The 27,347-nt window shown below is 46.4% G+C and overlaps 1 protein-coding gene across 1 annotated transcript in view; it reads left to right on the top strand.

Moving 5' to 3' along the window:
* Positions 1-27,347, top strand: part of Alpha-man-iib (alpha-Mannosidase class II b) — a 69,151-nt gene that overhangs the window by 29,699 nt on the left and 12,105 nt on the right. The window contains exons 3-5 of the mRNA XM_076902044.1: positions 16,714-16,806; positions 24,482-24,654; positions 26,263-26,396. Coding sequence (XP_076758159.1) covers positions 16,714-16,806; positions 24,482-24,654; positions 26,263-26,396 — 400 coding nt within the window. The remainder of the gene's footprint in view (positions 1-16,713; positions 16,807-24,481; positions 24,655-26,262; positions 26,397-27,347) is intronic.

The raw sequence follows: 27,347 nt of genomic DNA, 5'->3' as shown, positions 1-27,347 counted from the left end.
TTCCTTCTACTATCATTTTCCAAAAAAATTTCAGTTGGAACTTGGTCCAGCACTTTCAATGGTGTAGGATTATCATCTAATTTGCGCAGATACAAAGCATCGATTCCAGCTATTTCTTGAAATTGTTTTATATCAGCAAGATTTTTCATTGTTCTTGCAATGCTTGCAGTGTTCTTGCAAAACTGAACGCCTACTACTCAAACTCAGATGAGGAGTCAGACTCGTCCACCTAACTTCGCCCAAGTAAACAGATGACGAGTCTCACTCGTCAAATGTACTCAAAAGGTTCACGACTTATCTGATAACGCTAGCCAACTGGAATCAGATTCGAGTCGCGAAATGTTAATCGTCGAAAACAGGTAGAATCGAGCGAACTGAGGCGCACGAAGAAGTCGCTCAGGTTCGATCGTAAGAACCGGTAGCAACGTTCCAGCTCTTGCCATAATCGGCAGGAACAGTTCGTTATCCTCGACAATGGCCACTCCCACGTTTCATACGCAGTCCAGAGCGATCCTGCAGGATTAATTCGACCGATCCGGTTCTGCGAAGTTTCTTCACCAGGTATTAACCCTTTGCGGTCTTTGCCGCCACTGTGACGGCATTTGCAATCTGTCATGATCACGTCTGCAAAGATCAATCCAAAAAAGCCATTTCAGACGTCTCACGCGTTATTTTACCATCGAGAAATATATGAAAAGAAAATCGAAGTAAATTTATCAATATATTGGGTCCTTTTAAATATAAATATATCTACATTAAATCGTTTAGGCAACAGTGGCTCCGAAAAGCTAAGTTTGCATCGACTAGCTGGTACTCCCAAGTGAAAAATCTACCAATCGCAAAGGGTTAACGGAACTCGAGGATATTTCCAAGGAATCCTCGAGAGCCGTCGTCACGTGACCGATGCTATCTGCCAGCAGGAAGCATCGCACAGTGGCTACTGATCAGGGGTCTCGATCGTGCACGCGTTCGCCAATGGAAAATAGGCGTCGTCGCGAAAGTCACGCGACTTCGCCTCGAACGTAACACCTGGGGTGAAAATGGAGGGACGCGCACGCTGGCGCAGGGGATGAAGAGCGTGGAGAGTCGATCGAGAGGAAACTCGGCGATAATAAACGCCGCGAGACACGCGCACGTCGATTAGGTTCGCGCTTGGCTGAGCAGGCTGGCGATATAAAACGCGGTTAATCGCACGAAAACACCGGAGAAAAACGGCTGCGTGGAAAATTTAGCCCTCACCAGCGGCTCACGTGCCGGATTAACCAGAGGCTACCGTGTCGAACCGGCTCGAAGGCCAACCATCGATGCGAGAGGGAAAAAAAAGGAACGAGAATCGGATGTTTCACAGCGATTTGTTCCGCGATTCGATTGACTTTCCGTGCCATCGATGGAATGAGAGAAACTGCTGGCTGTGTGTTACCTGGATTTTTAAAACACATACAACAGAGAGTCTCTCTCTGATGATACGAGCGAGATCGTAAATTCTACCTGGCGATTATGGAGTGAGTAAATAAATTCTGAGCAATCTGATCGTCACTTTCGACGATTTCTCGCAGCGTCTCCTTGGGTACGCGAGAAAAATGAGCACCAGAATCCGTTCCCATGGTGGTCGTTGAAGTACGCGTCGATACTCGGATGGGCTCGACGGGCGGGGAAGTTTCGAAGCTGGGTAATAGAAAAAGTTTGAGAAGCCGATCGCATTATGGCTGCGAGAGGCCAGGGTCCGTGGCGATGTTCCTCGTCTTCTGGCCCGTTCGATCCCTTTGTTTCATCCCCTGGGGATCCTCTGGTAGAGAAAAAAAGGTAGAAGCTGGGTCGAGCCAATAAAAAGGACCGATATCCATCCCAGGGAGAGAGCAATAATAAAAATCAGGAGGGAGTAATCTTCTTGGTACTTTTTCCACGGATACGTTCCGGTTCGTTCAATTTTAGGACGAAAATCTTCGACTTGCGTTGGGTTAAGTTCAACGACGATCTTTCGTGCCACGCGAGATCGAGTTGCGAGAAAAATCGCGATATCGCGTTCGTAGTTAAACGAGAAAAAGAGGGGCGTTAATTGAACGTGAAAGCGAACGAAATCCAACAGAGACGAAGTTCGAGGCGCGAGTTGGCTGGCGAATCGAAGAGGAAAATAACAACGCGGGACTTTATCAAACTATAATCGCAGAGGACGCGTTTACATCCTGCAGCGCGAGAATCTTCGACTTGCGTTGGGTTAAGTTCAACCACGATCTTTCGTGATACGCGAGATCGATTTGCGAGAAAAATCGCGATATCATATTCGTAGTTAAACGAGAAAAAGAGAGGCGTTAATTGAACGTGAAAGCGAACGAAATGCAACAGAGACGAAGTTGATCGAGGCGCGAGTTGGCTGGCGAATCGAAGAGGAAAATAACAACGCGGAACTTTATCAAACTATAATCGCAGAGGACGCGTTTACATCCTGCAGGAGGGGAGGGAAAAAGTTGGATAATCTAACCCAGCCAGCGTTAAAAGCCAGCCCCTGCCAGAGACTTCCACCCCTTTTATCACTGTATCCACCCTTTTATTCTCCTCCTACGGCTCTGTACGCGCCGGAAGGCGAGCTTTCGAGGGCGACGCCGCTCCCAGGAAACGGCAAAAATCCCTCTCCCCCTCTCTCGCACCCTCTCGCTTCACCCCTCGCCCAACTTGTCCCGATCTTCGCTGGCAAAGTGCAATTCACCGTGTTAAACGTGCCAAAGTGTCGGCTGCCACTGGTGCGACCAGACAAAACCGTGCACAGGTTGTCGTGGACGTCCTCTAGCGTTCTCCAAACGGAGGAACGCGAGCTGCGTTTCTCAACCACCGCGTCTTATCGCTGGACAGACGCTCTTACGTACGTTTTCGTGATGTTCAAACGGATGTGTGCAAAGAGTGAAATTAAATCGCATTTAGATATGAATTCTTGTGGATATCCGTTTGGTTCATTGGAATTTTTCTTGGGCTTAGATCTAAGCTCGAGTCAAATGAGAAATCTACCCCTGAATGCCCTGCGTTACAATTAGTTTTTAAGAAACTCATGTGTTTTTCTTTCTTTTTTTGTAAAGGAAGGATGTGTGCAAAAAGTGAAATGAATCATTGCAAAATTTTTCTTGGTCTTAAGTCCAAGTTTGAGAAAACCACCCTGCGTACTCCTGAATGCTCTGCGTTACAATTAGTTTTTAGGAAACTCGCGTGTATCTTTTGCTTTTTTCATAAAAGAAGGATGTGTACAAAGAGTGAAACGAATTCAGATATGAATTTCTGTGAATATCAGTTCGATCCATTGGAGAATTCTTCTTGGTCTTAAGTCCAAACTCGAGTCCAACGAGAAAACCACCCCTGAATGCTCTGTGTTACAATTAGTTTTTACGAAACGCGTGTGTTTTTCTCTTTTCTCATAAAAGTAGGATGTGTACAAAGAGTGAAACGAATCCAGATATAAATTTCTGTGAATATTAGTTCGATCCATTGGAGAATTCTTCTTGATCCTAAATCCAAACTCGAGCCAAACAAGAAAACCACCCTTAAATACCCTGCGTTACAATCAGTTTTTACGAATCCCGCGTGTCTTTTTTTCGTAAAGGAGGGATGTGTGAAAAGAGTGAAACGAATCATTGGAGAATTTTTCTTGGTCTTAAGTCCAAGCTCGAGAAAACCACCCTGCCTATCCCTGAGTGCTCTGCGTTACAATCAGTTTTTACGAAACGCGTGTGTTTCTTTCTTTTCTCATAATAGTAGGATGTGTAGGAAGAGTGAAACGAATTTCTACGAATATCAGTTCGATCCATTGGAGAATTCTTCTTGATCCTAAATCCAAACTCGAGCCAAACAAGAAAACCACCCTTAAATACCCTGCGTTACAATCAGTTTTTACGAAACTCGCGTGTCTTTTTTTCTACTTTCATAAAGTAAAACGCGATTCAAAGGTGCACCCTGGGCAGCTATTGAATTTTCCGCTTTTGATATCCGTCGAGTGTAAACCAGCGAGCCACGGGGTGGGGAGAGGGGGGGTTACACCTGGCGAAATGGAACCGCGCGTCCATTAAGCGGGCACAGGCGTAACGCGTGCGAATTAACGACGGTGAAAGGAAGCGAAGGAGGTGTTCCCTGAAAAGGGAGAGGATCGTGGCTGATTAAAATCCGATAATGACTTTTTCGACGAGGGGGCCTATTCGATTCGCCGCCCAGGTTCGCCTTCGCGACCGGTTCTTTTCAAGGAAACCGCCGTGGCTGTCGTTGACCCGATGCTCCGGATTTTCCGGGGAATAGCGCGCGAATGGAATGGCCGACCGCGGCTCGATTGTTTCTTCCCTTTTCCCTCCCCGAATTAATCCAATTCCCCGCTGCTGCGCTACCAGACGGACTGCAACCCCCACGCGAGACTCTGGTTCCCAGAAAAATACGCAACGACCGCGGATTAACGCGCGACTCGATCCTCGAATTAATATTCCAACGTCGCACGTGTTCGATTCTCTGCTTTATTTCGTACGAACAGAGCTGAAACTCGACGGGTCTTCAATACTTTCGCTCTTGAAATTCGCTTCGAAGTGACTGAGATGCAGTGTCTTCACTGAGATTCGAACGAGATCAATTTAAAAATCGTCGAGCTAATTAATCAGGGTGCAGTATAATAAATTGGGCTCGATAATGATAACACTAATTCTAAATTTGTAGTAGTGGTCTCTACGTAAGAAAGATAAGCGCAGACACAGAAGTCGATACTCGATAGATTTTCAGTGATTTCATTTTCGAAATTTACCAGGAAATACTCTTCGAAGTGTCCACTGATGTTCAACTGAGACCAACGCAAAAATCAGCTAGCTAATTAATCACGTTGCAGTGGACTCGATAATGATAACACTAATTCTAACCTTGTAGTAGTGGTTCCCACGTAAGATAGATAAACGCAGACACAGAAGTCGATACTCGACAGATCTTCAGTGATTTCATTTTCGAAATTTACCAGGAAATATTCTTCGAAATATCCACTGATGTTCAACTGAGACCAACGCAAAAATCAGCTAGCTAATTAATCACGTTGCAGTATAATAAACTGGGCTCTCGATAACGATAACACTAATTCTAAGCTCACAGCAGTGGTAAGCTGGATAAACGCAGACCCAGGAGTTGATACTCGACAGATCTTCAGTGATTTCATTTTCGAAATTTACCAGGAAATATTCTTCGAAGTATCCACTGATGTTCAACTGAGACCAACGCAAAAATCAGCTGGCTAATTAATCACAGTGCAGTATAATAAACTGGGCTCTCGATAACGATAACACTAATTCTAAGCTCGCAGCAGTGGTTCCCAGCAAGCTGGATAAACGCAGAGCAAGCGCAACCCCCGCGACACGTATTAAATTATTGCCAAGGAAACAGAGGGCGGGGTTAGAGGCTGCTGGAAAACTTTCTGTTTACTCTGTGGCCACGGTTGACTGGAGCCAGCTCTCGAGACCAACTTTCTAGCCCTTGGGATAATTACCATTAGGATGCAACCACGCCACGCGAACGAACTCCAGCGAACTTGACTTCGACCTAAAAAAAAAAAAAAAAAAAAGTCGTGGCTTCCTGGAACAAGTCAGGAGCGAAACGATGGCCACGATGGACACCTGTCACTGGTGAGGGCAATGTGACGGGAGTAAGTAATCACACTCAACCTTTTTTGCTCTCAATTTAATATATAACAATCAACAATAGTCAACAATAGCGAAACGACGATAAAATAACAGTTCTTAATGTTGAGGGCGGTGCTACGGCTACGATCCCTTTCACGTTGCTATGCGACTCTAATGAAACTCTAATTTCTAATAATTCTTAACGATATAATAATAAATATATAACGATATAATATATAATATATAATAATAAATATATAACGATATAATAATAAATAATTCTTAACGAATATGAAGGTTGTTCTAACGAACAGGGTGTTCTAGCCGAACTGTTCTAACCGAACTGTATGCTTGCGTCGTTCTAACCGAACTGTCCGAGTCGAACAATCGCGAGGACGAAAATGTCGTCCCTTAAAAATGCGTATAGAAGAGGGTGGGAAATCCGAGAATGAAAATGATAGATGCACAGACGAGGAGAGTGAACGTTTCCACGAAACGTAACGGACGGAAATTGGTCATGAATAAACCAGGTTTAAGGATCTGCTGGCAATGCTCAGTCGCGACGAAATCTTAAAGGAAACAATTGCTTGGCCCAGATGATGGACACAAACCAGACGGGTATCTTTTATTAGAAAACGCCTGGGCCTGGTCGCCAAGTGCTAACCCGCGGTGACCAGACCTGCGCTGTGTCGCAGGAACGCATCGTTATTTCTTTAGGAAATTTACGATTAGAAAATTTAGCCGCCGCACTGGTTTAACCGTATCGAATCGAAAGGTAGACCAGCGTAATTCCGTAGCAGCGCGTCTCTCAGTGGCGCGAGGTAAGTGCAGGGTAGGCACGAACGCAGGGGGTGGAACGGCTCTGCATTGGGGAGTAACCGAGTCGGAAGTCCGTCGTAGCCGCAAGTTAAATAGCTTTCCGTTACCGCCTCGCGTTACTCGTCGACGTAGTGAAACGTGCGCCCCCGGTCCTCGACTCTCCCTTTCTCTTCGACGGTGTCGTACCACCCTCGGCTCGACGGTCGAATGAATAATGCGGTCGACGCGCGACCACCCCTTTAACCCAGCCTCGCCACCTTTCACTATCCGCGTTCGTTTAGCTAACCTGAAGCTTTCTTACCTCTTCTGTGTAATTGAAACGTACGAAGTGAAAGAAAAGTTGTGATTTTCGATGAGTCGTGATGAACAGTATTTGAGACGTATCCACCCCCTTAACTCAGTCTCACTTTTCACTATCCTCGTCCGTTTAGTCAACGTGAACCTTTCTTACCTCTTGTGTGCAATTGAAACGTACGAGGTGAGAGAAAAGTTGTGATTTTCGATAAGACGCGATGGAAAATGACATTATGAAGGAGAGCATTCGAGGATGACCCTGTCGATGCGCATCCACCTCTTTAACCCAGCCTCGCCTTTCACTCTCTGCGTTCTTTTAGTCAACCTGAATCTTTCTTACCTCTTCTGTGTAATTGAAACGTACAAAATAAGAGAAAAGTTGCGATATTCGATGAGTCGTGATGAACAGTATTTAAGGATGACCTGGTCGACGCATATCCACCCCCTTAACCCAGCCTCACCACCTTTCACTATCCGCGTTCGTTTAGCCAACCTGGACCTTTCTTACCTCTTGTGTGTAATTGAAACGTACAAAATAAGAGGAAAGTTGCGATATTCGATGAGTCGTGATGAACAGTATTTAAGGATGACCTGGTCGACGCATATCCACCCCCTTAACTCAGCGTCATCTTTGGCTCTACGCGTTTGTTTAACCAACGTAAACCTTCCTTACCTCTTGTGTGTAATTGAAACGTACAAAGTGAGAAGAAAGTTGCGATTTTCGATGAACGCGATGGACAGTATTCGAGGATGACCCAGTCGACGCGCATCCACCCCCTCAACTCAGCCTCACCTTTCATTCTGCGCGTCTGTTTGGTCAACGCAAACCTTTTTTACCTCCTGTGTGTAATTGACACGTACAAAGTAAGAGGAAAGCTGTGATGTTCGATGAAACGAGATGGAAGATGACCCTACGAAGGAGAACATTCGAGGATGACCCTAGAAACAGCTGTACGCTCGTGGAGAACGCGAGGATCGTTAACGTAGGACGGTCACGCGTGAGACAACGATATCTCGACCGTAAAACATTTATGGATCGAGGCTGTCCCGCTCGTAACTGTTCTCATATCTTTTTCACGGCGCGATTTACTTCTTTGCAGGGGTGGAGACGTTTCCCTGGCTCTCTGTGTGTACTCTCTCGTTCTTGGAACCGTTACGCAACGGGGTCGCCTCGTCGAGAAGTCCTCGACGGGCGGCGATATTCGTATTCTCGCGACGGATAGTCGCAGGAAATAGTCTGCGAAGAATCAATTTTCGATTCACCCGGTTTAGAAAGGGCCGTGATTTTCACTCGCGACTCGTATTTTCGATTTCCATTAGACGCGTATTCCCAGCGCGGCGCAGCAGCCGTCTGGTGCACACGACGCTGGCTGCAGGTCTACGTGACCCAATTGAAAAGTCGATACCTTAGAATTCATGCGGAAGGTACGGGGCCCCACATCCTCTTTAACCATCTCGTTCATCTTCTTTCGCGTCGACGTTGTCGAGCCAGGTCGCTGCTGCGCCGCTGTCGTTGAACGCGTCCTCTGAATCCTCTGAAAAGCGTGGCTCCTCCTCGATCAGGATCCTGTCCGCTCGCGCACAGGACGAGGGCCACGTCTGGGCCAGCAATTTTATTACGCGAGCACTCTGGCTGGCAAAATGTACGACGAAACGTATCGACCGTGGTGGAAGTCGAGAAATTATTCAGGTGAAACGCGAGATTGGAATTTTTTCATTATACACCGTTCGTTAGGAGCGAGGATTATTTCTCGATGAGAAGCAGCTATTTTTTTAGGTTTCTGGGTCAGCTGCGGTTGAGGAAGGCCCGCCAGTCGCGAGGTTTCGTCGATTAGACTATCGATTCCACGCTAGTCCAGGTTAGGACGAGTTGAAGGCCCAGCTCTGGAAAATGGAACGCATCCAAGCCGCTCGAGGCTGTTTCTTGACCCGCAAACCTTGACCGAATCTTCAGCCGCAGCGTCGCGAGTTCCTCGAGAGTGACGCGTCGTCGAGCATCAGGCGTTGCCTCCGTTATTTCCCATATTCCATCGATCCTTGGCGATTTTATTTCTCTCTCAGCCTCCAATGCATCCTAACAGCTCTGTAAAAAGTCTCAGACACCTTTTAAACGTTCTAAACCAATTCCTCGAGCACAAGATCAGGACGTAGAAACAATAGAAGCCTCGTCTTCTTCTGTTCTCGACGGATTTGGCGACTTTATTTCTCTGTCAGCCTCCAGTGCATCCTAACAGCTCTGTAAAAAGTCTCAGACACCTTTTAAACGTTCTAAACCAATTCCTCGAGCACAAGATCAGGACGTAGAAACAACGGAAGCCTCGTGTCTTCTTCTGTTCTCGACGGATTTGACGACTTTATTTCTCTGTCTGTCTCCAATGCATCCTAACAGCTCTGTAAAAAGTCTCAGACACCTTTTAAACGTTCTAAACCAATTCCTCGAGCACAAGATTAGGATGTAGAAACAATGGAAGCCTCGTCTTCTTCTGTTCTCGACGGATTTGGTGACTTTATTTCTCTCTGAGCCTCCAGTGCATCCTAACAGCTCTGTAAAAAGTCTCAGACACCTTTTAAACGTTCTAAACCAATTCCTCGAGCACAAGATCAGGACGTAGAAACAACGGAAGCCTCGTGTCTTCTTCTGTTCTCGACGGATTTGTAAATTCTCAGGAGACAAGCAATTACGCGAAGCGGCTGAACGCCATGCGACAAACGCAATTTATTCCACCCCCTTGGCGGCCCTCGAGCGCGCATTATGCGCGCACCCGTCGTAAATTTCATTTCGCTTGTACGCGCGATGTATGATCGCGTCGCGATGACGCATCGCGCGATAATGCGTCCCCGCAATTTCCCGCGTATTTTCGGATAAAGTAATTCACACCCGGGGCCCATCACCGCGCATTACGCGGCTGCCTCGATACGCGATTACCCTTAATACGGATCGCCCCCCCTCTGGACTCGCGAATTTTCGAATTAATTAATTGGCTTGGGACAACGGGACGTGTCTCTAGCCTCGCGTTACGTTCATACGATCCATTTCGAATTTCGAAGCTTCTTTCGATCACCATTCCTTTCTGCGAATTTTAATTAGAGGCTTTGAACGAGTTCTGAATGTCGTTTAAGGACTCTTCGACGTTCTAATGATTATAGACAAGTATAGGAAAGGAGAAGTACTGAGGAGTGGGTGAATGTAGCGTCAAGTAACAAGTATTATTGTCGTCTATACGTGTCGCTATAGAATTAATCAGAATTGTTTTTTTCTTCAGTTAATGAACGCGTCTAGTTTTGAGATCCATTCTGATTTCGAGGCTTCTTTCGATAACCGATTCCTTTTTGCGAATTTTCATTAGAGGCCTTGAACGAGTCCTGCGTGTCCTTTAAGGACTTCTCGACGTTCAGATGATTATAGACAAGTATAGAAAACGAGAAGTACTGAGGAGTGGGTGAATGTAGCGTCAAGTAACAAGTATTATTGTCGTCTGTACGTGTCGCTATAAAATTAGAGTCGGTTTTTCGGATTTTGAGTCTTTTTTCGATAACTGATTCCTTTTTGCGAATTTTAATTAGAGGCCTTGAACGAGTCCTGCGTGTCTTTCAAGGACTCTTCGACGTTCAGATGATTATAGACAATGGAGAAGAAATAGCAGTGGATCGTCTATCACAGGCAAGAGGCCTATTGACATTCCAATGTTTATAAAAAAAAAGCAAAAATCTCGATAGATACTAACTTAGAAAAATAATTTTTCGACCTATAAGCGATATAGAAAACGAGAAATACTCAGAGGTGGGTGAATACAGAGTCACGCAACAAGTATTATTGTCGTCCATACGTGTCTCTATAGAATTAATCAGAATTGTTTGTTTTTCTTGAGTTAATGAACGCGTCTAGCCTCGCGATACGCTAATACGATTCATTCTGATTTCGAGTCTAATTAAAGGTGTCCTTTTAGAACTCTTCGACGTTTTGATGATTATAGCCAAGCGTAGAAAACGAAATACGTGTCGCTATAAAATTATTCAGCGTTGTTTTGTCGGATTTCGAGTCTTCTTTCGATAACTAACTCCCTTTTGCAAGCTTTAATTAAAGGTGTCCTTTAAGGACTCTTCGACGTTTTGATGATTATAGCCAAGCATAGAAAACGAAATACGTGTCGCTATAAAATTATTCAGCGTTGTTTTGTCGGATTTCGAGTCTTCTTTCGATAACTAATTCCTTTTTGCAAGCTTTAATTAAAGGTGTCCTTCAAGGACTCTTCGACGTTCTGATGATTGTAGCCAAGCATAGAAAACGAAAAGTACTCAGGAGTGGCTGAATATAGCGTCAAGTAACAAGTATTATTGTCGTCTATACGTGTCTCTATAGAATTAATCAGAATTGTTTTTTTTTTCTTGAGTTAATGAACGCGTCTAGCCTCGCGATACGCTAATACGATTCATTTCGAATTTCGAGGCTTCTTTCGATAACTATTCTTTTTTGCGAATTTTAATTAGAGGCTTTGAACGAGTCCTGCGTGTCGTTTAAGGACTCTTCGACGTTCTGACGATTATAGACAAGCGAGAAGAAATGACAGCGAAAGAAATAGCAGTGTAATAGCAGCTATTGACGTTCCAATGTTTATAAAAAAAACGAGCACAAGAAAGCAAATATTCCAATAGATACTAACTTAGAAAAATAATTTTTCGATCTGTAAGCGATATAGAAACGGAGAAATACTCAGAGGTGGGTGAATACATCGTCACGCAACAAGTATTATTGTCGTCAATTACGTGTCGCTACAGAATTAATCAGAGTTGGTTTTTCCCTCGAGTTAATGGACGCGTCCACGGATGATCTATTCCCTGAGCAGTGAAATCGAGGAGGTAATAGCGCGACGAAGGAGACGCAGGAGCGACGCGAGTCTCGACGAGCAGCAGGCAAATGGGTGCATCCACCGCGCTAAGCATTCCTTTGTTCCTGACACGTGATTGACGCGGAATGGTTCATGGTTCCCAGCCACTCTCCACCGTACCAAGATTACCCTCGAACAGAGTATGCAAAGCAGATCTGTATGATTGAGCTAGCAGCGCGGAACAAATGAACGCGTCCTACTTTGCAGGACGTTCGTTGCTCGTCTCTGCCTCTACCTCGTGCAAGAGTGAAGGTGTAAGGTGACTAGAATAGATGATCGCCTTTCGATCGCGTTACGCAATTTTAGTCGAACGACGCTGTTTCACGATGGATTGAAGAGGGTGTTTTTTTTTTTTTTTTTTCACGTAGGATGGACACGTAGCTGGTGCAACGATCGAACGCACTCTCCTCCCTCTTTTGCTCTGCGCATGCATTTAGTCTCTTTTTCGGCGGAACACGTCCCTTCGACGAGAAATTCGATTCAGTTAGCCACTCGTCGAGCACGTCCACCGCATCGACCCAATTATTTACGCCTCGCTTCGACGCGAAAAAAGCACAGCCAGCAACCTACCCCTGCGCTATCATCCCGGTCAATAATGGTTCTCGCTTGCTCTTCTTCTTTTTTTCTCTTTTCCTTTCCTTTTTTCCTGCGGAGAGAGACGAGTCACCGTCGATCGATCAGGCGACGGTAAAAGTCGCGGATTAATAACGCTTTCCTCGTGAATCGAGCGTAACCGAACGCTTCGATTCTCGCGGAACTTTCACCAGTCGCCTGTCGATTGTAATTCGAACGGACGAGACATCCTGCAGCTTCCGTCGAGATTAGAATGGAGACTCGATTTGAGGACGAGCTCGAAAACGACCAGAGATTTAATGTAACGATGCAATGTAAAAAAAAGAGATAACATCATATATATTTATTTTTTTCTTTTTCACTGTTCTGCATGTTCGCCAAAAAATTCCTCTCTCGACTAGCGCAGGAATGAGCAACGCTGAGGGTTTCTTGAAAATGAATATTTTCAGGTACGCGCGAGCAAATAATTATCAAGGAAGAATTCAATTCCGCTGGTCCCCTCGCAGCTGTTCTTTTGGCCAGGCGCCAAACGACCCGCGGGAAGACACGTTCTCCACGGGATATACATCCGCCCAGCCTCGCGACGATTCGAAAACGAAAAGAAAAGGATGAGAAGCATAACTGCGATCCTTTAATTAAAAAACACGAGCACACCTGTTTCGACGTATCCGAATTTCTGGATTTAATTAAAAATGCGCTTGGAATATGCACGCTTGACCGTAATTTCTCGCGATTTGGCTCGTTGGAAACGTTTGCTCGAGGCTCATCTCACGCGCGTTTCAAATCGATGACGTTTTGGTAACTCGTGCGGTGCTATGCGAAATTCAATTTCCAGGATCCTCGAAGATGCGACTCGATTATCCGCTGATCAGCCCAGCTTCCTTGTAACAAAGTTAATCCCAGGGACGTTAATTAAACAGCGAAAAGCTTGGCTCAGGGAACTACCCCGAAATCCATCGAGGCAGTCTTTCACCGGGTCGGATTATACGCAGACAGGCTCTTTCTTTTTCGCCCACGATCGATCTTGCCCCTCGCTTTCACGCTCCTTTAACGAAATTAGACTCTGGAAGACGTAAAGGTCTCCCACCCTTCTTAATCTCCACGGTTATCCATCCTTCCATTTGTTCGTCCGGTTGGATCCCAAATTGCAACTTCGAGCTTCTCCCCCTCCTTGGTACTGTAATTCGTATAGTGTTATCCTACTTTTATCCTTGGTCCTTTCAAAATATGGAGAACTGTGTTCCTCTTCCATCGATGGATCTGCAATTCGTGTTGGATCTCAAATTGTAGCTTCGACCTTGATTATAATTCGTATAGTGTTATCCTCTTTTTATCTTTGGTCCTTTTAAAATATGGAGAACTGTGTTCTTCTTCATCGATGGATCTGGAACTCTTTTTGGATCTCAAATTGTAGCTTCGACCTTGATTATAATTCGTATAGTGTTATCCAACTTTTATCCTTGGTCCTTCCAAAATATGGAGAACTGTGTTCCTCTTCTATCGATAGATGTGAAACTCGTCTTGGATCCCAAATTGTAGTTTCAAGCTTTCCTTCCACCTTGATTGTAATTCGTGTACTATTATATAACTTTTATCTTGGGTCCTTTCAAAATATAGAGAACTGAGTTTTTCTTCATCGATGGATCTCAAATTGTAGCTTCGACCTTGATTATAATTCGTATACTGTTATTCAACTTTTATCCTTGGTCCTTCAAAAATATGGAGCACTGTGTTCTTCTTCATCGATAGATTTGGAACTCGTTTTGGATCTCAAATTGTAGTTTCAAGCTTCTCTCTCACTCTGGCTGTAATTCGTGTACTGTTATCCTACTTTTATCCTTGGTCCTTTCAAAATATGGAGAACCGTGTTCTTCTTGGTCAATAGATCTAGAACTCGCTTTGGATACCAAATTGTAGCTCGACTCTCATTATAATTCGTATACTGTTATCCTACTTTTATGCTTGGTTCTTCCAAAATATGGAGAACCGTCTTTTTCTTCATCGATAAATTTGCAATTCATTTTGGATCACAAATTGTAGCTTCGACCTTGATTATAATTCGTATACTGTTATCCAACTTTTATCCTTGATCCTTTCAAAATATGGAGAACCTTGTCCTTCTTCATCGATAGATCTGAAACTCGTCAATATCCACTTTCTAGAGACTCTAAAAATCTTCTCTTCTTACGAATCTCAAGGAACACGATTTCTCTCGACGAAGATCAGTTTCTTCCCTCTCACCAGACCATTTAGCGTCGCAGGATCATCCCTCGTGTCCTCAGAGACACTAGACGTCCTTGTTCCCCTGAAAAGCTAATGGCCATCGAGTTACCAGACTATTCTTTCACCTCGATCGCAAGAAGAACTTCCAAATCGATCCTCCCATTTTATGTCCAGAATCAAGAGATCCTGATTTTTTCGTCCTTCTTAATCCAATGTCGCTTAACCAAGCTGCGCGCCTGATTCGTCTTCAACTGTACTTCCTTTGCCAGCTCTTTCGACACCAATTCAAGCATCCTCGAGAATAATCGACAACAGTTTCGTCGATTGTTCGCCAGAAGGGTGCAATTAACCGTTTTACAGTGACTTGGATCGATCGATGTCCACTTGGCCGACATTTTTCGACCAGTCCAAGCCTCTCCACGGCTAATTAATTTCGAAACCGCTAGCAGATCGCCACTTGGCCAAGAATTTTCAAGGCTGATCGTCCACGACGGTCTTCACCTTGGTTTTTATTCGACCAACACCTGACGAGAGAGAGAGAGAGAGCTCTCTCGAGCAGGATGAGTCAACCAGGCACCAGCCACTTGGCCAATATTTCCAGAACCCGCGGGGCTTCAGCTTCACGCCGGCTTTTATCCACTTAAACAGCCACTGAGCTCGCTGCAGCACCGCGCGCGCTCTTTAAACGGTATTTTCTGGATCGACCGTAAGCGTGTCAATTCGTGGTTAACTGTTATCCCATCTGGGTAAGTGGCCGCTCGTTTGCCAGCTGGACTCTACACCGGAACTCGCTTCGATCGTTCTGATTCTTGCGCTCGTTTTCGTTCGAATCGATCTCAGCTGTGGAATTATCCTTCGTTTCGAGTCGATTTTGAATTTTAAATCAGTGGAGTCGACATCGATCTCTGCTCAGCTGTGGAATTATCCTTCGTTTCGAGTCGATTTTGAATTTTAAATCAGTGGAATCGACATCGATCTCAGCTCAACTGTGGAATTATCCTTCGTTTCGAGTCGATTTTGAATTTTAAATCAGTGGAGTCGACATCGATCTCAGCTATGGAATTATTTTTGATCTCGCGTCGATTCGAATTTTAAGTCACTGGAATCGACATCGATCTCAGCTCAGCTGTGGAATTATCCTTCGTTTCGAGTCGATTTCGAATTTTAAGTCACTGGAGTCGACATCGATCTCAGCTCAGCTGTGCAATTATCCTTCGTTTCGAGTCGATTTTGAATTTTAAGTCATTGCAGTCGACATCAATCTCAGCTCAGCTGTGGAATTATCCTTCGTTTCGAGTCGATTTTGAATTTTAAATCAGTGGAGTCGTCATCGATCTCAGCTTAGCTGTGGAATTATCCTTCGTTTCGAGTCGATTTTGAATTTTAAGTCACTGCAGTCGACATCGATCTCAGCTCAGCTGTGGAATTATCTTTCGTCTCGAGTCGATTTTGAATTTTAAATCAGTAGAGCCAACATCGATCTCAGCTATAAAATTATTTTTCGTTTCGAGTCGATTCGAATTTTAAGTCACTTAAGTCGACATCGATTTCAGCTATGGAATTATCTTTCATTTCGCATCGATTCGAATTTTAAGACACTGGAATCGACTTCGAATAGCCTTGTGATCCTCGAACACGTGAGGACTCTCGAAGGAGCACTCGCGTGATCGCGTTTTCCTTATCGACTTGGATATCGTGTCGAGCGAATTACGACGATAAAGCCATCGTTTAAAGGGACGAACAGTAGACAAGGTGCCATGTAAAACGAAATGGTCATCGATGCTGAAAGAAACGGTACCTCTTCTCTGCAACACACAAATCAGATTTAAAATGCAAACATTGTTACAGCCTCGATTTACCTGTTATCCTCATCGCGTTGAAATGAATTCCTCCAACCAAGAAAATTGCGCCTCGTAATTCCATCGTGTTGCTAGACGGCTAATCTCGCGGCTGGTTTTCGCGCGATAATGAGGGCAAATTATTATCCAGCCAGGTGGTAGTTCAACTTGCACGTTTTTTATCACCCTAGCATAAATTCCGTTTCTTATTCCATTGATCACCTGCCGTGTCAGGACCCCGTTTCCTTTCAAGGAACAGCCACGTTATCTGCGTCCCCACACTTGCTGATTAATTTTTAATTAAACGCCAGCGAAGTTGACGCGACCGTGTGTGTACTTATAATCGCGTATCCACTGAACTTCCTCTCTCGTCGACAGTCCTCTAAGCCAGATTCCTCAGATTTTCGCATCTACCCATATTTTCACTAATTTTCTGACTAATTTGTTTTTACGTTACAGCCGTCGTGGATGCGCAGCAGGGAGTACTGGGACGACAGCTTCGAGGCTCGTTACGCAGAGCTCAGGAAGGACCCCACGAGGCCACCTTTGAAGGTAATTTTTACAACCACCATCGAAATTTCTTTGATTCTGGCTTTTGTAGCCGCAGAGAACGCGTGAAACGTGCGACCATCGAGATCGAGCTTGTTTCGAGTATCGAGTGGGCACTCGTGAATCAATATTGTGTATGATGGATAAAAAAAAAAAGGGACGGAAAATGGCCCATCGAGGGGGACGGAGGAGCGACGCTGAGCACCCTCGAAATAAAAATTGTCCATGTTTTATGGCCATCCACCGCGGAAAGCCCCGCTCACTTTGTCGCGATCCAGCTGATAGGGACGATTGCGTCTAGCGGACATGCTCGCTTATCAGAGGAAAAATCCTCTGGCGGTTTTGCGTGCACGCGTGCGGTTGCCAGTTTGCGGCGCCTCTGCGTGTCTCCCGCATGCCGCAAATCCCACGGTTATCAACGGTGCTTTGGTCCTCCATAGGGGCCACTAACCAGTGCGTTTCGTTCAAATTCGCACGTAAACCATCTCTCTCTATTCATCCTAATCGATCATCGTCGTGAACCAAGAAAGATCGACGATTATCATCGCGTAAACCTTTGATCCAATCGATTATCCAAAGATTAGACGAATGAGTCGACTCGAGAATTGTTAAACGCTGTGGAAAAGGAGCGTACGCGATGGCCATTAATCAGTGCGTTTTGTTCAAACTTCCACGTAAACCATTTATTTCTTTTTATCCTAATCGATTATCATCATCGAGCAAGAAAGATCGACGATTATCATCGCGTAAACCTTTGATCCAATCGATTATCCAAAGCTTAGACGAACTAGTCGACTCGAAGATTGTTAAATGCTGTGGAAAAGGAGCGTACGCGATGGCCATTAACCAGTGCGTTTCGTTCAAATTCGCACGTAAATCGTCTCTTTCTATTTATTCTAATCGATCATCGTCGTAAACCAAGAAAGATCGACGATTATCGTCGCGTAAACCTTTGATCCAATCGATTATCCAAAGCTTAGACGAATTGTTAAACGCTATGGAAAAGGAGCGTACGCGATGGCCACTAATCAGTGCGTTTCGTTCAAACTTCCACGTAAACCATTTATTTCTTTTTATCCTAATCGATCATCGTCATTGACCAAGAAAGATCGACGATTATCATCGCGTAAACCTTTGATCCAATCGATTATCCAAAGCTTAGACGAATTGTTAAACGCTATGGAAAAGGAGCGTACGCGATGGCCATTAACCAGTGCGTTTCGTTCAAACTTCCACGTAAACCATCTCTTTCTATTTATTCTAATCGATCATGGTCATCGACGAAGAAAGATCGACGATTATCATCGCGTAAACCTTTGATCCAATCGATTATCCAAAGCTTAGACGAACGAGTCGACTCGAGGATTGTTAAACGCTGTGGAAAAGGAGCGTACGCGTCGCGACGATAATTCGATCCGTTTAATGAAGCGGCACGAAATCGATGGATGGAACCAGCTGGCTGGGCTGGCTTAGTTGGCGTACGTGCCTGGCGAACCCTCAAGGCGGATCCACGCTGGAGGAACTTCGTTAACGAATCTACGAAATGGCTCGGATGCGTCGGCTTAATTAGCTCGCGAACGTGAACAAGGGCTGCCGTTACCAGGCGCGACCGGAAGTGAGAGCAGAGCAGCGTCCTGTTCGATCGAGTCGACGCACGTGTGCTCGTTAGTGCGGATTTTCCAGTCCCCTATCGTTTCTAATAATCGAATCGCGAATCGTTCGACGCTTGAAAGGTTGATTTAAACCGTGAGAAAAATTGCACAGTGTTGTGTAAATTCAGGACGACGAGGTAGATGAAGATGTGGAGCGTCATAAACACGACAGTGTTCTCCAATCTTCCTTAACAAGGTGATACTGCTCTGCCTTCTGGGTATGGATAACCCAGAGAAAAAGAATGAGGAGATAACATAGCGTGGAAAAGTTTGAGCTTTATCGATCCTTTTCGTTCTTTCATCTTGCCAAAGAGACGAAGCATTAAAAGTGAGATAATTTCAGAAGCTTTGTAGAGTCGCGAGGTGGTCCCAGTGGTGCACCAAAATGGCGGACGAGCGCATCTCCTTTTTCGAGATTTTCTGCTGTATCTCACGCGAATTGCTTAGCAATGTGACGACTTTGCGACACTCGCCATTAGAAGGACATCGTCGCTTACAGTTTTCCAAAAGTTTGCATTTCCTTTTCGAAATTTTCTGCTGTATTTCATGCGAATTGCTTAACAATGTGGCGATCTTATGACACTCGCCATTAGAAGGACATCATGGCTTACAGTTTTCCAAAAGTTCACATTCCTTATTTCGTTTCGAGGTTTTCTGCTGTATCTCACGCGAATTGCTTAGCAATGTGGTGATCTCACGACACACGCCACTAAAGGGACATCGACGTTTACAGTTTTCCAAAAGTTCACATTTTCTCTTTCGAGGTTTTCTGCTGTATCTCACGCGAATTGCTTAGCAATGTGTCAGCTTTGCGACACTCGCCATTAGAAGGACATCATCGCTTACAGTTTTCCAAAAGTTCACATTTCCCTTTTCGAGATTTTCTGCTGTACTTCACGCGAATTGCTTAGCAAGTGCGATAACTTCAGAAGCTTCGCAGAGTCGCGAGATGGTTCCAGTGGTGCACCAAAATGGCGGACGAGCGCATCTCCTTTTTCGAGATTTTCTGCTGTATCTCACGCGAATTGCTTAGCAATGTGTCAGCTTTGCGACACTCGCCATTAGAAGGACACTATCGCTTACAATTTTTCAAAAGTTCACATTTCCTTTTTCGAGGTTTTCTGCTGTATTTCATGCGAATTGCTTAGCAGTGTGACTGCTTCTCGACACTCGCCACTAAAGGGACATCGACTCTTACAGTTTTCTGAAAGTTCACATTTCCTTTTTCGAGATTTTCTGCTGTATCTCACGCGAATTGCTTAGCAATGTGTCAGCTTTGCGACACTCGCCATTAGAAGGACATCATCGCTTACAATTTTCCAAAAGTTCACATTTCCTTTTTCGAAATTTTCTGCTGTACTTCACGCGAATTCCTTAGCAAGTGCGATAACTTCAGAAGCTTCGCAGAGTCGCGCGATGGTCCCAGCGGTGCACCAAAATGGCGGGCGAGTAACTGCAATCTTCCAATCGACAAACAAGCGTCGGAATCGCCGGACGGAGGCGAAGAACGGAAGGAAGGACAAGCAGCCAGGGGAAGCGGAGGGCGCATCGGATGCGTTCCACGGGCTGGTCCGCATTGTCGGCCGCGTTTTCGAAAAGGCCACCGTCTGGCATTGTGCGCTGTCGACAATGGCCTGATGAGCCAGTATTGTCGAACTTGTCGAACTCAGCCGCGATGAAAGGGCCGCGGGGAAGTCGCGTCCGCGTTTGTCCTTGCCACGGCAAGTACGTGCCTCCTGGGACTCGATCGAGTCGCCTTCCTCCAGGATACACTTCCGGCCAGATATTTGCGCCGCCGTTCGATCTTCGTGCTCCTCGATCGAACGAGGATTATTAATCACGACTAGGCAAAGGTCCAAGCGTCCTTTCTGCGACGACACAGTGGTTAACCAACAGACGATAAATTCGAAGCAGGAATTCGAGTAGAAAATCGAAGCTGGGATATATACTTTGTCCCTTTTCTACTCTTCTGGAGGAGTCACGTTGTTGTTTCATTTTCTGAAGCAGCTATCGATCGACCCTCTCGATTGGCCAGGCTGCATCGCTCGCCTCTGGGACCAGAGAAAAGGGGAACGAGCCTATGATCGCGCGGGAAGCGAGCAGCTTTTAGTTTTCAGACGGAGCAGCGTGTTGGACCAGATGAACTTCCGCGAAGTTTGCAAGTTGCCAGGCCGGAAATTAACCTGGAGAGAGCCAGTGATGCACTTTTGGCGGCTACTTCGCAACGTTCGAGAGAGTGACGCGGAAGCGCCGGATAAAGTAGCGGCGCGTGCCTTTCGAGACGTGTTTCCGTCGCCTCCAGGGAATCCAGGGCAACACTCGCGAAGCGAGTGTCCGTGTATCAGCGATAGAAACGCGTCTGTGAAACGATTATCGCGCGTTCGAGCCACGATCAGGGTCCATAACGATATTTCCATGCCAGTTACGATCGTTACGGTTGCAATGGTCCTCTGGCGGACGCCAGCAGCGGGAGAATTTAGATATCGCGCGGAACGGTCGCATAAAAGTTTCGAGACATGGTCGTTGAGGGAGACATCGCGGCTGGATAGGCGAAGAGCCTTCAGGAGATGAGACGTCCTCGTAAAAAGTGGGTCTGCCCTGGTGAAATGTTGGTCTGCTCGCCTATCGCGGCTAGGGAAATGTAATGGAACGGTCACGGGCCGCTTATCCGCCTCTGCTTACCCTCTCGACCTCTCCGCTCTTTGCTTCCGTTCTCCACCAGCAGCTGTCCTTGGACAGCCACGTTTATTAACGTTATTTGTTCGCCTAATAGCCGCGTTTTCTCTCGCGTACAAAAATTGAGAGCAGTCAGACGAAGGCAAATACGAAAACCGTGTGACACAACCAGAAGAGAATCGAGCTGGGTGAAAACAGCCCCTGGGGCAAGTGGCTAAAACGAAGAACACAAAGCCTGAAAAATGGTCCCTCGAATCATCGAGAGAGAGAGAAAGAGTGATGAAAGCGTATTGGAGTCGAACGAACGTCCCTAAAACGACCCCTCGATGGAAACAGGGTCGAAGGCAGACAAACGATGAATTCGTGGGCCCTCCTCGTTCCACTTAGAGGCGATAACTGTGATTTCAGGAAGTAGAAGGCAAAGTTATCGAGGAACTGACGATGGAGCGGATCATAACCTGCGTCCCAGCCAGGGAGACCAGCCAAGGGTGAAGGGGTTGGGGTGTATTAAAGGGGCGCTACGATCCAGCCACGGATCGTCTCATGCATACGAATAAGCCTTCCGCCGATATCTACCGTGGCAGTTTCCGGTGGCTGGCTTATTAAATGCGCTCGACGACCGATCTGTAATTAACGCTCGTTCTTGCCAACGACCAGTCGCCAGCAGTCGTCAAGTAACGATGGGAATATCAATCTTCCTTTTTCGAGGTTTTCTGCTGTATTTCAGGCGAATTGCTTAGCAATGTGGCGACCTTTCGACATTCGCCATTAGAGAGTCATCGACGCTTACAGTTTTCTGAAAGTTTACATTTCCTTTTTCGAGATTTTCTGCTGTATTTCACGCGAATTGCTTAGCAAGTGCGATAACTTCAGAAGCTTTGCAGAGTCGCGAGATGGTCCCAGTGGTGCACCAAAATGGCGGACGAGCGCATCTCCTTTTTCGAGATTTTCTGCTGTATCTCACGCGAATTGGTTAGCAATGTGGCGGCTTTGCGATACTCGCCATTAGAAGGACATCATCGTTTACAGTTTTCCAAAAGTTCGCACTTCCTTTTCGAGGTTTTCTGCTGTATTTCATGCGAATTGCTTAGCAATGTGGCGGCTTTGCGACACTCGCCATTAGAAGTTCATCGACGCTTACAATTTTCCAAAAGTTCACATTTCCCTTTTCGAGGTTTTCTGCTGTACCTCACGCGAATTGCTTAGAAGTGTGGCGACCTTTCGACATTCGCCATTAGAGAGTCATCGACGCTTACAGTTTTCTGAAAGTCTACATTTCCTTTTTCGAGGTTTTCTGCTGTATTTCACGCGAATTCCTTAGCAATGTGGCGGCTTTGCAATACTCGCTATTAGAAGGACACTATCGCTTACAGTTTTCCAAAAGTTTGCATTTCCTTTTCGAGATTTTCTGCTGTATTTTACGCGAATTGCTTAAAAGTTTGGCGATCTTTCACCATTAGAGGGACATCGACGCTTACAGTTTTCTGAAAGTTCACATTTCCTTTTTCGAGGTTTTCTGCTGTATCTCATGCGAATTGCTTAGAAGTGTGGCGACCTTTCGACATTCGCCATTAGAGAGTCATCGACGCTTACAGTTTTCTGAAAGTCTACATTTCCTTTTTCGAGGTTTTCTGCTGTATTTCACGCGAATTCCTTAGCAATGTGGCGGCTTTGCAATACTCGCCATTAGAAGGACACTATCGCTTACAGTTTTCCAAAAGTTTGCATTTCCTTTTCGAGATTTTCTGCTGTATTTTACGCGAATTGCTTAAAAGTTTGGCGATCTTTCGACATTCACCATTAGAGGGACATCGACGCTTACAGTTTTCTGAAAGTTCACATTTCCTTTTTCGAGGTTTTCTGCTGTATCTCATGCGAATTGCTTAGCAGTGTGGCGACCTTTCGACACTCGCCATTAGAGAAACATCGACGCTTACAGCTTTCCAAAAGTTCACATTTCCATTTTCGAGGATTTCCGCTGTATCTGACGCGAATTGTTCAGGCAGTGCGACTTTCTCTCGACACTCACCACTAAAAAGACATAATCGCTTACAGTTACCTAAAAATTCACATTTCCTTCATCGTTCCGATACATACAACTTCTGACTTGTCCCAAACATCCCAGCGTCCACAGCAGAGCTTGCTAAATAGCCTTACTGACGAGTCCACTAGCATTTCCTCCCTCTCTTCTCTTTCATCCGCAGCAAAACCCTCAGCAACGCTCTTCATCAGAACAGCGCGAAGTCCGCTGCGAAATTCGAATTTAACAGGAACGAACTTAGACCATCGATCCTGGGGCGGATGTGGAAGCCTCTCTCCGGCACCAGAACGCGCAGCAGGGATTCGACTGCGAGCAGACTATTCGCAGTTTAACGTGCCGCTGCTTCCGCGCTGATTATGAACGAACGGGTATCGGTTTATTGCGATCCTTTGTGCCAGCGGTTCTCAGTCGGTGCTGCTCTCTTTTGCTGTCTCTTTTTTTTTACGCGCGCATCACGATCGAGCTGGACGAGTCAGGCTGAAAGATCAAACAGCCGCCGCGTTAAATATTCATAAAAGGGGTAGGTCGACGGTGGATTCGGTGGACGACTGGAAAAATTGACGCGCGTTGCCCGCGCGACCGGTATGAATTTTCATTAACGCGAAACTTTCGTACCAGGCCGAAAATCAAATTGACTCGGGCGAATTTCAAATGCAATTTCGCGTCGACGCTGAAATCTGCATTCCGCCGCACAGTCAGGGGATGGACCATCGAACCTCGACGTTGATCGTCGCGTTAGACCAAGCGAGACTTTCTGGGGGTCGTAGAAAGAAGAAAGAATGGCCATTTCTCCTGGTAACGTGTCTACTTTAACCAATGGCCCACGACGAACCGCAAACGAGAGCTGGTAAAATGGTAAATCGCAATGAGACCCGCAAATTGTTTTACGAGCGACGTTGCTGGTACCACGAGCCACGTTACCAGCTACGCTGGTCAGTGTATCAATTACGAAATAACGTCGTTAACGCGGCGTGGCTGGTATACTGGTGATTAACGAGCCACCAGCTCGTGGACTCGTTGATCATTGGTCATCGAGAACCGCTGGACGTGGCCCTCCTCGCGCGTGGCGAGGGCGAGCCAGGTTAAAATCCTGATATCAGCCTCGTGTAAATAGATTGCATCGCGATAATAGGGGGGGCCAGCCAGGGAAACCTAATCTCGACGATGATCATTTCAATCTTCCCGTGTAAATCGATTCCAGATTGGATTGGCCAATCTGCGTATCGAGATTCGAGCCGATCGAAGCCACCGTGTACAGAATTCCACTTTCGTCTGGATCGTTGCTACAATCGTTCTATCGTTGTTCCAGGTAATCCTGATGCCGCACAGTCACACGGATCCAGGATGGCTGAAGACGTTCGAGCAGTACTTCCACAGCTCCACCAGGAGCATCCTGAACAATATGGTCTCGAAGCTGCAGCAATGGCCCAACATGACCTTCATCTGGAGCGAGGTGTCCTTCCTGTCGCTCTGGTGGGAGAGGTAAGCCCCTAATTTAACCAACCTCGATCCCTCGACAGGGCAGCCGTTCCTTCTAGTTAGTTCGATCGCCTTGGCCAACGGTTTTTATCCAGCGTCGTGGAAGAAGCCACCGCGTACGTGTTACCAGGAAGTCGACAGTCGTAAAGGGTGCCATTAGGGGACGTAGATGGCGGTCGAGATGGCTCAGCTCGATAGAGCAGTTAAGGCAACCCCTCGCGAGGGCGGGATATCCGCTGGAATCTTCCAGAGCTTCCCTTTCTTTCTTCTAACGACCGCGAGAGGGAAAAAAGAGGACCAGGGAGACTGCGGATAAAGATGAGGAAGTATCGAGAGCATAAAAGGGAATCGCGAGCGAGATAACGTCTCCAGTATCAAGGCCCACGTAGGAGGGACTCCTTTTCGATGGGCTATCAAATTCTGCGGGCGAGACTGTTCACGAGGACACTGCGATCGCCTCGATATCGATCCCACGGTGTATCTCTCGTCCCGCAAGAGAATCGACTGAAAATCAAAATAGATTTCCGTGGGCTGGTGCGTAGGCTTGCTGCTGGAACGAGGCCATCATAAAACGACCCCTGTTACAACGAGCAACGACGATACGGTGCTTTGGGTTAGGGCAATATCCGATGGATCGAGAACCACTTTCTTCCTTAACTGCCTGGATCGTCATGAGTGAAAACGAGCACTTCTATATCGCGCACCCTGTAAATTGTTACGCTTCTATGGGTACCAGCTACCCTCTCTGTCTCCAAGCTTCAGCATTGCGTTTGATGGAACCTTTGTGCGTTCTTTGGTAGCTCAAAGATCTGCGCAGAGTGCCAACTGGAAATCTGAAGACGCGTTCTTGAAGATGGACGACTTGTTCGACTTGTTTGGGATCTGGGTTATCGCGAGTCGAGGAAACGACGATGGAACGGAATTCGTTGGGTAGTTTACTGGCGACGTGAACACGGGAAGGCGGCCATTGCTGGCTGGCGGAATCACGTAAACCACGGCCGTCTGGAATGCGCTCTCGCTATAAATATGATTTGTATCGCGGATCGTATCGCGCGAAATTACAAGTTGCGGTGGCAACACGTTTCTAGCCGGCCAGCTCTATCTGCGTTGTAACTTACAATTACGCGAGCCGTGTATCGCTCGTCTGGCGCACGAGGAGTTCGAAAACCAGCCGCGGGGTTAGACTCGATCCCTTTAAAATCGGCTCCTCGATCGAGCACTCGACTGTTACCGCGTTCGAAACTTAATTAGTTCGCGAAGCCGCTCTGTCTACGCGTTCCGGAAACCACCGTCGACTTCTTCGATTCCTCGAATCGCTGCTGAAACGCGTGGCAAAGGACGAAAGCGCTGACTGTGGTTCAAAGCCAGCCGTCAGAGCTGCGTTTCCGGAGGGGCAAATTTTCAAGGTGAGATAACGCGGGAGACCAGCAGAGCTGACGAGAGATTTAGCTGGATCGTAGATAACCGCGTAACTTCCTCTGACCTTAACCCAAAGCGTGGTAAGGCAGGTAAACTGGTGGCCGCGGTTTTATGGAAGACGCCAAACGATCCGTGAGAATCGTTGCGACCGCTGCTAAACACAAAGTACTCGAGCTCGTTCCTCTGTTTCAGCGCGCATCCCACGAAAAAGATGGTGGTGAAGAGGTTGGTGAAGGACGGCAGACTGGAGATGACCACTGGCGGTTGGGTAATGACCGACGAGGCCACGTCCCACATCTACGCCATGTTGGACCAGCTGATCGAGGGTGAGGACTGCTCGAGCTCGTCATATTTCTCGCTTAATCCGAGCACCACTGGCGGACGGGAATGGAAAGCAGAGATCTAGGGATTTTCTTGGTCTGAGATACCCTCGCGATAAAAATGACGGCGGTTCACCCTAGAATCGCCTCCATTGCCCTTAACGCTCTCTGATTACGAAGGCAGAGGAACCGAGGGCGATTTAACGCGCAGGATTTTATTGCGCCTTGGAATCCTGGTGATTGCAACCGTGGCTGCCACGGTGATACTGGCTGCGCAATAATAATTACCGTTCCCCTAAATACGTCCCAGCGTTATCGCCGCCTCGAGACCATTAAGCGCGATCATGACTCGAGTTATAACGTTTCGCAGTCGTTGGGATTATCCTGACGATCCCTGAGATGTTTGCTGGGGGATTAATATACAGGGGAGCCGTCCTCGTTCCCCTAGAAAATTCTCGTTACATTTTTGCGAAGCTTTCGCTTCGTCCACCGTTAGAATCGCACTCTTCCTCCGCGTTAACGTTGCGTTCTCAGACCACTGAGAGAGTCAGTGGCGATTTTAAAACGCGAACTCGAACCCAGCTACTTTCTCTCCACATTGCGTTCTCAGACCACTGAGAGAGTCAGTGGCGATTTTAAAACGCGAACTCGAATGCAGCTAATCGACGCTTCGTCCATCGTTAGAATCGCAATCTTCCTCCGCGTTAACGTTGCGTTCTCAGACCACTGAGAGAGTCAGTGGCGATTTTAAAACGCGAACTCGAACCCAGCTACTTTTTCTCCACATTGCGTTCTCAGACCACTGAGAGAGTCAGTGGCGATTTTAAAACGCGAACTGGAACCCAGCTAATCGACGCTTCGTCCACCGTTAGAATCGCACTTTTTCTCCGCGTTAACGTTGCGTTCTCAGACAACTGAGAGAGTCAGTGGCGATTTTAAAAGGCGAACTCGAACGCA

This window comes from Xylocopa sonorina, chromosome 9 (assembly GCF_050948175.1).
Source record: "Xylocopa sonorina isolate GNS202 chromosome 9, iyXylSono1_principal, whole genome shotgun sequence".
Taxonomy (NCBI): Eukaryota; Metazoa; Arthropoda; class Insecta; order Hymenoptera; family Apidae; genus Xylocopa; species Xylocopa sonorina.
Note: the sequence above shows the minus strand (reverse complement) of the source record. Positions and strands in the feature narration are given on the sequence as shown.